The 12323-nt window shown below is 61.5% G+C and overlaps 2 protein-coding genes across 11 annotated transcripts in view; one reads left to right on the forward strand and one right to left on the reverse strand.

Annotated features, from left to right (window-relative positions):
* Window positions 1-749: 749 nt before the first annotated feature.
* LOC123945936 (collagen alpha-1(I) chain-like) lies at window positions 750-8527 on the reverse strand. Its single transcript, XM_046010919.1, has 4 exons — window positions 8355-8527; window positions 5987-7362; window positions 1670-5857; window positions 750-1138 (listed from the first exon to the last, which is right to left on the reverse strand). The coding sequence occupies exons 1-3, from the start codon at window positions 8525-8527 to the stop codon at window positions 4857-4859; spliced, it is 2550 nt and encodes an 849-aa protein (XP_045866875.1). The 3' UTR covers window positions 750-1138; window positions 1670-4856.
* The window catches only part of BRD1 (bromodomain containing 1), a 41755-nt gene continuing 35668 nt past the window's right edge, over window positions 6237-12323 (forward strand). For 2 of the 10 annotated variants that reach the window (XR_006819730.1, XM_046013364.1), the window contains exons 1-2: window positions 6237-6379; window positions 9330-10710. Coding sequence is in view for 8 of the 10 variants with exons in the window: in XM_046013364.1 (XP_045869320.1) it covers window positions 9344-10710 (1367 nt within the window). In the remaining 2 variants the exon portion in view is untranslated. Of the gene's footprint in view, window positions 6380-6659; window positions 7161-9329; window positions 10711-12323 lie in introns of those variants that run through there. The other 8 variants (XM_046013358.1, XM_046013360.1, XM_046013361.1 and 5 more) reach the window with 6 other exon arrangements.

Raw genomic sequence — 12323 nt, forward strand, 5'->3', positions numbered from 1 at the left:
ATTGGTATCCTATGGTTGCCATAACAAGTGGCCACAAACTGGGTGACTTAAAACAACAGAAATGTATCGTCTCATAGCGTAGAGGCCAGCACTCCCTCTGAAACCAGTAGGGCAGGATCCTCCCGTCTCTGCCTACCTCTGGCGGCTGTCAGGCTCGGCTTTCCCTGGGCCAACAGCTGCAGCCCTCCACTCTGCCTCGGTCCTCATCGCTTTCCTGTGGCCCGTGTCTCCATGTCCAAATTTCCTTGGCCACTGTCATTGGATAAGGACCCACCCCAATGACCTCATCTCACCTTGACCATCTGTGAAGAGCCTACTTCCCTGTGAGATCCAACGGACAGCTTCTGGGGGTGAGGATGTCATCATGTCTTCTGGGGGACATGATTCAACACATAACAGGTGGGGAAGGCAACAGAGGAGAAGTCTGGGGAGGAAGGCCAGGGGCTGCGGATCGGGCATGGGAAGTTTGAGGTGCCTGTTAGACATTGTAGACAGATACTGAGAGGCAGCTAGATGGAGGGACCCTAAGACATTCTTTTCTTTTTTTTTTTTTTTAAAGATTTTTGTTTTTTATTTATTTGACAGAGAGAGATCACAACTAGGCAGAGAGGTAGGCAGAGAGAGGGGAAGGAAGCAGGCTCCCTGCTGAGCAGAGAGCCCGATGCGGGGCTCGATCCCAGGACCCTGGGATCATGACCTGAGCCAAAGGCAGCGGCTTAACCACTGAGCTACCCAGGCGTCCCAAGACATTATTTTCAAAAAGTTAAAAATACGACTCTATAGCTCTAAAGTGAGGAAGTGTCCAAGACTTATTCAAATAATTACTGAGGAAGCATGACGGTCAGGTTGGCTCCAAAAACTGAAGACAGGGCGCCTGGCGGGCTCCGTGGGTGAAGTGTGTGCCTTTGGCTCAGGTCATGATCTCAGGGTCCTAGGATCGAGCCGCATGTTGAGCTCCCTGCTTAGCGGGGAGCCTGCTCCTGCCTCCCCCTGGTTGTGCTCGCTCTCTCGAATAAATAAAATCTTTTTAAAAAGACTGAAAACAGAAGTATTGGTACTGAAGATAAGCTTGCTAATTTAGATTAAAAACTGCTTAGCGGGGGCGCCTGGAGCCTCAGCAGGGAGCCTGCTTCCTCCTCTCTCTCTGCCTGCCTCTCTACCTACATGTGATCTCTGTCTGTCAAATAAATAAATAAAATCTTTACAAAAAACCAAACTGGTTAGTGATCTACAGGGCCATTAAATGGCAACCTCTTCTAATCGTAATTTTTTTTTTAACCAGACAGAAATAATTTCTCTCACTTACTGCTGGACAAAATTCATGTGCATTGCTTTCAGACGGGGATCGTTTTATCTAGCTGTCTGTTTTCTGCAAGTTAAAGTCTACCCTTAACGGGTCGTAAAAAAAGTCATAATAGTAAATAGCGGTGAAACAGGCACGGTCTTGAGAACATAAAAAATTCCCTTGGCAGGCGTGCTAGACGACGTTCAGTTGCCCAGCAAAGCACCGATCACCATCCCTTTACCTGTTCTCTTTTTTTAAAAGATTTTATTTATTTGAGAAAGAGAGCACGCGCGCACAAGTGCATGGTGGGGAGGAGCAGAGAGAGAGGGACAAGCAGACTCCTGGGCTGAGCGTGGAGCCTAACACGGGGCTTGATCTCATGACCCTGAGATCATGACCTCAGCTGAAATCAAGGGTTGGGAAATTAACCGATTGAGCCATCCAGGCACCCCCTTCACCCCATCGTTAAGTTTTGGAAACTCTTTCTGAACCGCTCCTTTTGATGATAAAGGATCTACAAAGGTTACTCTTGAACGCAGAAAGCTGGGTCTCCCCGTGTTTGGGCCCGAGTCACTCACAGGTGCCGCAGAAGTGGTAATTAACCTGGATGAGCCTCCCGCTGGGCTGGTGTATCCGTGTCACCTGGTGCCGCCCAACAATCAAGTCCAGAAAATCACCCCGTTTGGAGATGTGGGAGTCTCTATTAAGCCCGAGCGTCCTCTCGCTTGCTCTTCCAGTCCTGGGTTCGGAAACAACCACACTGATCTCCTTCTGATTTGCCGGCAGCCCCTGCACAGCTGGGTGGGTCCCCATCTTCTCAAGGACCGTGGTATCCCACAGCTCTTGCTGACCTTCCTACGCATGGGGCTCAGATCTGGCACACCACAGGACAGGCCACGAGTTCGGCAGGTCTGTGGGCTCTGCGGGCATTGACTCAACACAGATGCCATGACGCTCGTTCCTAAGGTGGCTGGGTCACCCCGAGTGGAGTCTCACGTGTGACGTCCACAGGAGGTTGCGCAATTTCTAATTATATCCCGGTAAAAAAGAGGACTGACTTCTATTGAAACTATGAGAATAACTAAATTTCTATTAAAAGAGTCAGCAAAAATGATTTTTTCCTGAATTCTGAAGTGAGAATACCATTTAAAGAATGTTTGTTTGTTTACGGAGGCACCATCGACTATCGCAAGGGTTCGAGCTAGATCAAACATGAAGAAGGAGGATTTCATCCGACTTCTGCTAGAAAATAGAGCAAAAAAAGAAGAACACCGCTGCCCTCTCCTTGCCTTTGTCAGGCTCTGTACGTCCTAATGGAGACGGGGTGGTTGAGGGCCTTGGGCCCACTTTCTGGCTGGCCCAGCCCAACACACAGTGGAGGCCGAGGGAGCTACCAGCTGAATGCACAGAGGCTTTTGGTTGTTGGAAACGAGTTCTACGGAGAGAGAGGACAGGACGAAATCAGTTGGATCGGAGTCAGAGCGGTCAGTACGAACTCCAGCCTCGCGGACAGATACAAAGCCAAAGATACGGGGTGTTCGCACCTAGATATCCGAGCTCACTCGGGAAGCATGAATGAGATCGCACTTTACATCACCGTCTTGGGTTGCTGCCATTCAGCATCATGCCTGGGACCCGGCCACAGGGCTCCACGCAGGACAGTTTCTTTGTGTAAGCTGCTGTGTGCCCTTCCGCTGGATGGATGTGCCTCACCTTATTCATTCTATCGTCCAAGGACACTGAAGGTATTTCTTCCTCTCAGTGTTTTTGTTACTAAAAGCAATGCTGTCTTGAACACCGATGCACGTGTCCCCACGAACGAGTGGAGCTTTCTCGGGTGTATGTTCAGGCACAGACTGGATCCAGGAATACGTATCGGCTTAACCCTAGAGCTGGGACTCGTGGTGCACGTGTGGCATTTTCTCCCAGGGGCCACCACTTCTCCTATGCCACATGCTCCTTCCTCTTAAAATGTGACTTTAACGCTCGTCTCCGCAGAGGGCAGAGGTCGGCGTCTCGTCTCTCCAATCTGGACCGGCTTGGGCACGAGTGATGCTTGGTGACTGTCGGGGCTACGGCGTGAGAAGTGATGCAGTTCCCACCTGGTTCTCTGGGAACGCGGACACCGTCCCACTCTCCACAGCTGGAACCAGCCTACTGGCCCCCCGAGGGCACCACCTTGCACGTGGGCCCTCCGGCCTGCAGTAGGGATCCCCCAGGTGGTGCAGTGTGGAGTGGACAGGCTGTACCTGCTGAATCCTGCCCAAATAGGACATCCCTGTGCGAAAGGAGTGGTCGTTGTTGTGTCTGAGCTAGAGTTGTGCAGCAGTTCGTCACGTAGCAGTGGATAACTGACGCACAGGTCCGACTCTACTGGGTAATGCCTTATTGTTTACCAAGGTCACCGGACCACAGGACACTCCAGCCAGCAGGGGCTGCGGATATCTGTCATCGTTCCCGTTGATCTACCTTTCCTGCCGTCGCGGGTTTGACTTGAACATTAGCGTTCCTTTGGTGTGATTGTAGTTTGCACTTCTAAAGTCATTGGTGAGGCTACGGGCCTTCCATGTTCTCTGGAAGGAGTCCGGTTATGGTTCTGCCCATTATTCTATTTGCTGGCCTTTTTCTGATGCATCTGAAGGGATCCTGGACACTAATCACTTGCGAGGCACCGTTGCGAGCGTCTCGCAGTTCAGTTTTCTGTCCATCCTCTTTGCAGTCTGTAGAGGTGCGAAAGTGATGCTTTCGTACCGTCCGCACTTTCATCTTTGGTCTCTCTGTGACACGCTCACATCTATTTGTCACACAAACGCTTGGGCATATCCCTTATTTGCCACGCGAGTGCCCGTTTGTTGATATAGCCAGTCTTTCCGCTTTTCAGCTTTCCCCCAACTTCTTTCTACCAGTTCGAAAACCCTCTACCAGGACGAGAACCTCAGTGCGCTTTCTCCTTCCTGCTCGCACCTGCCCTTGCCCTACGCCGTGTCGGCTCATCTGGGACTTGCTCAGTTGTCGTGGGCCCTTCTTTGCTGGCGTCCAGGTCTTTCTCCGGGATACACCTCTCCCTCTGCCAGAGGCCTCCGGCATTTTTCTGGAGACTTTGCGTGTGGCAAACTGGGATGTTTACAGACTGTGAAGACACCTTTCGTTTGCTGTCTCCTGAATGAGTTTCTCTATGGACGGAATTCTTGAATTCTTAGGATTTGAATGACCACTTCTTTGCCAAGTGACGATCAGATTCAGTCTGATTAAAGAAGACCCTTCTTGGACGCCTGTGGGGCTCAGCGGGTGAAGCCGCTGCCTTCGGCTCAGGTCATGATCTCGGGGTCCTGGGATCGAGCCCCACATCAGGCTCCCTGCTTGACGGGAATCTGCTTCCCCCTCTCTCTCTGCCTGCCTCTCTGCCTGCTTGTGATCTCTGTCAAATAGAAAAGTAAAATCTTAAAAAAAAAAAAAAAAAAAGAGCCTTCTTCTCTGAAGGTTGTTGAGCTCGTCCCTTCATCCTGGCGATTCCAGGGTGTCACTGATCTGACTGTGTGAGTTTCTTCTTCCTTCTCCCAGCATGGTTCTGTCATGAGAAGGAGAAGAAGCCCTTCTCCCTCCGCTGTCCTGGGAAAAGGGGTTCCCGGCTCTCACCTTCTTTTCCGGGGCCTCTGACTGTTGACCCTGTCCTGAGACGCTCCCCCTTGCTGCCGTGGGCCAGGTCTGCCAGGGCCGAGGGAGGGACGCGGGCCCAGCTTGCCCGTCCTCTGCCACGGGGTGCCCTGGCGAGCCTGCATTCAGAGCCGCGGGCATCTCTAGGGCAGCTCCCGGGGTTGGGGTCCCAATGCTGGGCCAGCCCCACCCGGGCCCACCCTCCAAGCCTCCACTTCTCAACCGGCGCCCTGGGGGCGGGGAGGCAAGTGCCGGTGGGCAGAGGCCGGTGGGCTCCGGCTCCCACCGAGGACACGGGTCGGGGCGGCCTGCTCCGAGGAGGGCCTTTGCTGGAGGGCCCCAGGCAGTGGCCTCCGCCCCGCCTGCCCCGGTGAGACCTCACCAGCTCGGAGGGACCGACCTTTGCCCTGGGGCAGGCGTGTGCCTTCTCTGCCTGAGCGGCCTCTCCTGCTGCCCCAGTAGGGCCGCGCCCGCGCCTTTCTCCCAGCGCCCGCCGTCCGTCGAGGGCTCTGTGCGCGCAGGACCGTCTCGGCTCCTCCCGGGCCGCGGCTTCCCGTCTCCGGAGCTCCCGGGCCTGGTGGCCTCCGGCTTGGGAACCCGCCTCCCTGCCCTGCCCAGTGTCCCGGAACCCGCTCGGTAGCCCTCTACCCTGGCTGGCGACCCGGCCCACGGTCCCGCCCCCCAGGGTCCCCGCACGCCCCCGCAGCCCCGGAGGATTCAGGTCCCCCGGACCAGGCCCTTGGCCCTCCCCGTCAGCCGGCCAGACCAGGGTCCCCGCCCCCACCTGAGCCGGCCTTTCCCTTCCGGCCCAGGGTCCGAGCCGCCCCGCCCCAGGCCCTCCCCAGGGTCCCGGCCCATCGCCTGAGGCCCCGACACCCCCTGAGGTCCGGGGCCCGGCGCGTCCTGCGGAGGCCCCCGCTCAGGCCGCCCTCAGGCCCCCGCCGCCCCCTCCCCCTCCCCGCCGTCCCCGCGCCCGCCGCCCCGCCCCGCCCGGCCCGCCTGGCCCCGCCCCGCCCGGCCCGCCCCTCCCCCGGCGGCGCGCGTCACGCGGTGGGCGGGGCACGTCGTCACGCAGCGCGCCGGGCGGAGCGCTCGCCGCATTGTTTGCTTCGCTGGGGAGCGAGCGCGCCGGCCCGGGCGTCCGACCCTCCCCGCGCCCGCCGCCGCCGCCGCCGCCGCCGCCGCCCCGGCCTCCCCGCGCCGGGCCCCTCCCCCGCCGGTGCCCCCGCGCCGCCCGCCGCCGCCCCGGAGAGCCCGAGAGCGCGCGAGCCCGCGGCCGCCGAGCCGAGCCGGGCCGGGCGCCGCCGACAGGAGCCCAGAGCGGCGGCGGCCCGGGGCCTGCGCGGCCGTTGGCGGGGGAGCCGCGGGCGCCATTAGCGCCGCCTGGGCCGCGCCGGCCTCCGCGCCCGCCGCCGGGCTCCCGCGGCCGCGGCCCCGAAGGTGAGTGGGCGGGGGCCGGGCCGGGCCGGGTCGGGTCGGGGCCGCCGCCGCCTCGCCTCGCCCGCCGGCCTCTCGGGTGCCTGTGCCGGCGCCATGTTTGGGCCGCGGCGGGCGGCGCATTGTCCGCGGGCGGCCTGAGGGCGGCCTGAGGGCGGCCGGGGCGGCGGGGCGGGCGGCAGGCGGCGGCGGGAGGCCGCGCTGCGCGGGCCGGGGTCGGGGCGGCCCGGGCGGCGGGGAGGCCGGGGAGGCCGGAGGCCGGGGAGGGAGCGCGGGGACCCGGAGCGTCGCGGGGGCCGGGAGCGGGGCACGGAGGCGGGGAGCCGGCGGGCCGGGGAGCGGGGGCGTCGGGCCCGGGCGTCCGGGAGGCCGCGCTCGCCCCGCCTGGCTCCGCTGGGCCGGCCGCGGCGGGAAGGGCCGGGCCCGCGGGCCGAGCGGGTCGCGTTATGTAACACCCGCTCGCTCTGTGCTGCCAACACGGGAAACTCCCCGTAGCCGGGCCGGCCTGAAACGTTCTCACCCGGAGCCCCGGCCGGCCTGGCGGGTCGGGCGCCCCGGCGGGCGGTGGGGGGTCGCGGACGGGCAGGCGCAGCCGCAGAGCCGCGCGGCCGCTTTCCTGCCCCTCCAGCAGCAGCGGCGGCGCCGGCGGCCCGTGGAGCCCGCACCCGCGCCGGGCCCCGTCGGTTCGACACAGCCGCGCGCCCAGGAAGCCGCCACGCCCATCCAGGCCGCTCGCAGCCGCCGCCGAGTCAGCCCGGCCTGGGGCCGCCCTGTGGCACGCCCGGTACAGTCGGGGGCCCTGGCACATCGCGGGGCTCCGGCGGTCCTCGCACAGGCCCGTGAGCTGGGGACCGGCCTTGCTCCCACTCGCGAGGCGCAGACGAGGGGGAGTGGACGGGACTCGTCCCGCGGCGGAAGAACCGATCGGAGAAGGGGAGCGGACCGTGGGTGTGCAGGCTTCCTCTCGTGGCTGCCCGCTTCTCCGCCTGTGGGTCGCGGAGTTATTGCTGGAAGCGCTGGGTCAGTGTCGTGCTGACCGCCTCCCCTGGGAGTGCTCACTGCGGGGAAGCGCCTGGTGTGGACACGGCCTGGCCCGTCCCGGTCAGTGGGCCTAGGGAGGCGAGGAGACGGGGCGGTCCCTCTGTGCTGCTCAGTGCCCTCTGTCCCGGTCACAGCTACGAGTCCAGGTTACAGACCTGCGGGGACCAGGAGGTGTTAGGGCAACTTCTGTGGACAGGGGTTAAAGACCCCCCGGGAGAGGGTGGCTCTTGGAGGCCCGTTGTAGTTAGATCTGCTCGGTGCGCTTGCCAGAGGACGAGGTGACGTGTTTGCTTTGAACCTGGTGAGTAACCGGCTGTTGCTCTGTGTCACCTCAGTGGGGACGCGTGAGGCCGTCCCCGGGTGCCTGAGGGTTCCCTCCTCCGAGGCCGTGGTGCCGACACCTCTCCATAAGGGATCGCTGGTGCAGGGCTGCCTGGCCGGTGGCTTCTGTCCGACCCCGTGGTCCAGGGCTGAGGGCGCCCCTGCACAGCCCTGAGGCGCAGGTGACTGGGGTCCCGGCCGGCCACGGCGTTTTCGTGCCTGTTTTTACAGGGAATTCCTGGTAAGTTTCAGCATAGAGCAGGGATTTCTGTTGACTAAAGGAAAAGAACAGTGTGAAGTCTCTGTCTTCAGAAAGTGCATTTCGGGTCTGCCGGGCTTGCCTCTCAGGACGTTTCAGGGCTTTGGGGGCTTTTCCCCAAGGCCAGCTGGGTTGGTGTGTGGCCGTGATCCAGCTCCTCGGGGTGACCGCAGAGCAGTGGGTCTGGGCCTCCGGCTTGGAATGTTCTCTTGGAAGTCCTCTTGCTTCCTGTCCGCAAAGTGTGGTGGTTCGGGGAGAGGAGTCAGAGGTCCTCATTGTCATCCTAAGGTGACACCTTGCTTGGCGGCTGGCCGTCCAGGGTCTTCTGTGAGGCAGGCTGAGAGCAGACTCCGTTACCGAGTTAGATGGTGCAGCTCCGAAAAGAGCGAATTCTCGTGAAGGTCTGTGGCCAGGCTATCGGGCTCCCGAGCCACTGCGGGCAACCCCAGCGCGGGGGCTCTCCTCGGACGGCGGGGGTGCCGCTCGCTGTTGGGGGCGAGCAGAGGTGCTCTCCGTGGCCCACTGCACATTGTCTGGGTGTACGTGACGAGGAGGAGGGCACGGCGGGCCCCACAGTCACGCCAGCAGCTGAGAAGTGTCCCTGGGGGAGCGGGGCCGGTTGGCTGGGCTGTGGGGTTTTTGTGTGGTCCCTGCTGAGGGCCTCTGGAAGACGGGTTGGGCCTCCTGGGGGTGAAGGGGGGCTCCCCTCTTTGGTTCTGGCATGGCTTAATGGCCGTGGGCCTCACCGTGTGCGGAGGCCGTGTTGGTGGAGAGGGTGGACTGCTGTGGTCAGACTGCCGAGGCTTCCGGCTGCCGGCGGGGGTTTTGCACCGGGGCTGTAGGGGCCCTCCTGGGCAGCAGCAGGGCCGGGGAAGAGCTGGTTAAGGGGCGTGTTGGCCCGGAGCGGGCAGCCACTGAGCGTGCTCCCCTTGCTGTCACGACCTCCGTGCCTGCTGGAGTCCAGCCCTGTGTGTGGGCTTTCCTGGGCTCAGAGCTGGGACCCCTCCTCAGGAGGAGTGCTGCGGTCATCGTGACGACCTGTTAGTGGGGTCTGGAAAGGTGACTGGCGAGCCATGGGAACCCCAGAGTGGCCTGGAGGGACTTGTGCCTCTCAAAGGCCACTCCTTGCTCCTTGTGTCGTCTTGTCCAGACAGTCCATGACATGCGAGTTCTGGGGTGCGTGGTTTTGGAAGCCTTGGAGCGATGTCAGCTGGGAGTTTCATTCCGACGTAGTTTGAGTTGGTCAGTTCGCTCTGGCCGCAGTGTGTCTGGTGGTTTTTCTCGTCTTGGGTCTTCTGCAGGGAGTTCACGCCACCTGTGTCTCTGTTTCAGGGAGTCAGTACCAAATGAGGAGGAAAGGACGATGTCATCGCGGCGCTGCAGCGAGGCACCCTTCCTCCCCGTGCGGCACTAAGCACTCCCCCACGCGAGAGACCCTGACCTACGCGCAAGCCCAGAGGATGGTGGAGATCGAGATCGAGGGGCGCCTGCACAGGATCAGCATTTTTGATCCCCTGGAGATCATACTGGAGGATGACCTCACCGCTCAAGAGCTGAGCGAGTGCAACAGCAACAAGGAGAACAGCGAGAGGCCGCCCGTGTGCTTACGAACTAAGCGCCACAAGAATAACCGAGTCAAGAAGAAACATGAGGCCCTGCCCAGCGCCCACGGCCCGCTGGCGTCGGCCAGCGCGCTTCCCGAGCCCAAGGTGCGGATCGTGGAGTACAGCCCGCCCTCCGCCCCGCGGCGGCCCCCGGTGTACTACAAGTTCATCGAGAAGTCGGCCGAGGAGCTGGACAACGAGGTGGAGTACGACATGGACGAGGAGGACTACGCCTGGCTGGAGATCGTCAACGAGAAGCGGAAGGGCGACTGCGTCTCGGCCGTGTCGCAGAGCGTGTTTGAGTTCCTGATGGACCGCTTCGAGAAGGAGTCGTACTGCGAGAACCAGAAGCAGGGGGAGCAGCAGTCCCTGATCGACGAGGACGCTGTGTGCTGCATCTGCATGGACGGCGAGTGTCAGAACAGCAACGTGATCCTCTTCTGCGACATGTGCAACCTGGCGGTGCACCAGGAGTGCTACGGGGTGCCCTACATCCCCGAGGGCCGGTGGCTGTGCCGACACTGCCTGCAGTCCCGCGCCCGGCCCGCCGACTGCGTGCTCTGCCCCAACAGGGGGGGCGCCTTCAAAAAGACGGACGACGACCGCTGGGGCCACGTGGTGTGTGCCCTGTGGATCCCGGAGGTCGGCTTCGCCAACACAGTGTTCATCGAGCCCATCGATGGCGTGAGGAACATCCCCCCGGCCCGGTGGAAACTGACGTGCTACCTGTGCAAGCAGAAGGGCGTGGGCGCCTGCATCCAGTGCCACAGGGCCAACTGCTACACCGCCTTCCACGTGACGTGCGCGCAGAGGGCCGGCCTCTGCATGAAGATGGAGCCCGTGAAGGAGCTCTCGGGCGGCGCCGCGACCTTCTCCGTCAGGAAGACCGCGTACTGTGACGTCCACACGCCCCCGGGCTGCACGCGGAGGCCTCTGAACATTTACGGGGATGTCGAGATGAAAAACGGGGTCTGTCGCAAAGAGAGCTCCGTCAGAGCCGTCAGGTCCACGTCCAAGGTCAGGAAGAAAGCAAAAAAGGCCAAGAAGACGCTGAGCGAGCCCTGCGCGGCCCTGCCGCCCGTGTGTGCTCCCTACATCCCCCCGCAGAGGTGAGTGCCTGCAGGCATGGGGTGCGGGACGGCGGGGGTCCCCGGGACGGGGTGGGGGGACCCCGGGACGGGGGCTGCCAGCTGGGGGCTCTCTGACGGTCTTTCTCCCCTGAGCTGCGAGGACCTCGGGGCCTGTGGCTTCCCGACCGCAGGAATTGGAGTCCGGGGCCCTGATGCCATCACCTTAGACAGGATCAAAAGCTGTTCCTCGCTCCGCTCCCCTTCCAGCTTTAAGAACCTCGGGGCGTTTCAGAAATAACTTCTTGTAAAGTGAAGGGGAGGGTAAGTGACGCGCGGAGATCAGAGCGCGGCTGCCAGGAGCTTCGTAGAGGGAGACGCCGCTCTCCCTTCTGGGTTTCCTGAGCCTTCCCTTGGTGCTGTGAGTAGTGGTCAGGTGGGGCTCTCCGGCATACAGCAGGCCACGGTGGCAGGGGGGGTCCAGGGGGGCCGCAGGGGTCTGGAGGGTTCACGGGGGGCGCAGTGGGGGGTGTCCCTGCCTTGCTCTCACACGTGTCCCAGGGGCCAGTCCTCACCCGGCTGTGTCTGCTCTTGTCTCTGAACTTGTTTCCTTTTCGTTGCCTGTGGTCCGGTTACTGACTTGCTCTTTGCGCTTTGTTCAGCCTGTGGGTGAGTGACTTGGTGATGAGGGGGAGGGGGCGGACCGCTCCCCCGGGCCCGTGGGGAGCATTGCGGGTGGCGGGCGCTTGGTCGTCGGGCACGGGGCTTGCGGGCGTCTGGTGAAGGAGACCGCGTGGGGCGGCGAGGGGAGGGCGCGGACCGTTGCGTGCGCCTGAGGGCAGCCTGGGGCTTCCGTGCTGTGGCCTGGACGCCGGAAAGAGAGCCTGCTCGTCTCACAGACTGAGTGACAGACGCGGGGGACGTTTGGACGGCCGAGAAGTAAGAGTTACCTCAAACGCATCGTACTCGGTTATGGGTGGTTTTTCTGCGCGTCTGATGGGAGGAGCGTGTGATGCAGCGGGTGGCTTGGTCCTCACGTGTCAGGACTGGCGTCAAGGTCACCTGTCAGGTTGGGAGGTGTCGTGGGAGGTGTCCGATGGGACACTGTCCTTTCCCGAGAGAGTAGGTGCTTAGTGTCTCTTTAGAATTAGAAGTAGGGGCTCCTGGGGGGCTCAGTCAGTTGAGTGTCCGACTCCTGATGTCGGCTCAGGTCATGATCTCAGGGTCCCGGCATCGCGCCCGGCAGCAGACCCCACGCTCAGCGGGACGCCTGCTTCCCTTCCTCTTCCCCTCCCACTGTGCACGCGATCTCTCTCTCTCTGAAATAAGTAGATCCTGAAGAAAACAGGAGAAGTATGATTTTTCCCAAATTGAAATTCCGCACATATGCGTTACAGAATCAGTAAATTCAGACAGAAGTGAATAAAAGTGCTTGTCCTCTATCTGGAAGAAAAAGCTGTGAAAACCGCGGTGTCTGTTTGCGAATCAGTTCGCTAGACTTCTTAAAAGATGGTTTGACTTGGGGCGCCTGGGTGGCTCAGTGGATTGGGCTGCTGCCTTCGGCTCGGGTCATGATCTCAGGGTCCTGGGATTGAGCCCCGCATCGGGCTCTCTGCTCCACAGGGAGCCTGCTTCCTCCTCTCTCTCTGCCTGCC

The sequence above is a fragment of the Meles meles genome, chromosome 7 (genome assembly GCF_922984935.1).
Source record: "Meles meles chromosome 7, mMelMel3.1 paternal haplotype, whole genome shotgun sequence".
NCBI lineage: Eukaryota > Metazoa > Chordata > Mammalia > Carnivora > Mustelidae > Meles > Meles meles.

Bases quoted from the DNA above. Each gene is read 5' to 3' on its own strand.
- LOC123945936 (XM_046010919.1), bottom strand. From the start codon at position 8,527: ATGTGCAGTGGGCCACGGAGAGCACCTCTGCTCGCCCCCAACAGCGAG. The intron at 7,363-8,354 runs GTAACGGAGTCT...CGCGACCCACAG, and splicing joins GAGCTGCACCATCTAACTCG to GCGGAGAAGCGGGCAGCCAC. The intron at 5,858-5,986 runs GTGACGCGCGCC...GGGCGGCCTGAG, and splicing joins CGACGTGCCCCGCCCACCGC to CGGGGGCCTCCGCAGGACGC.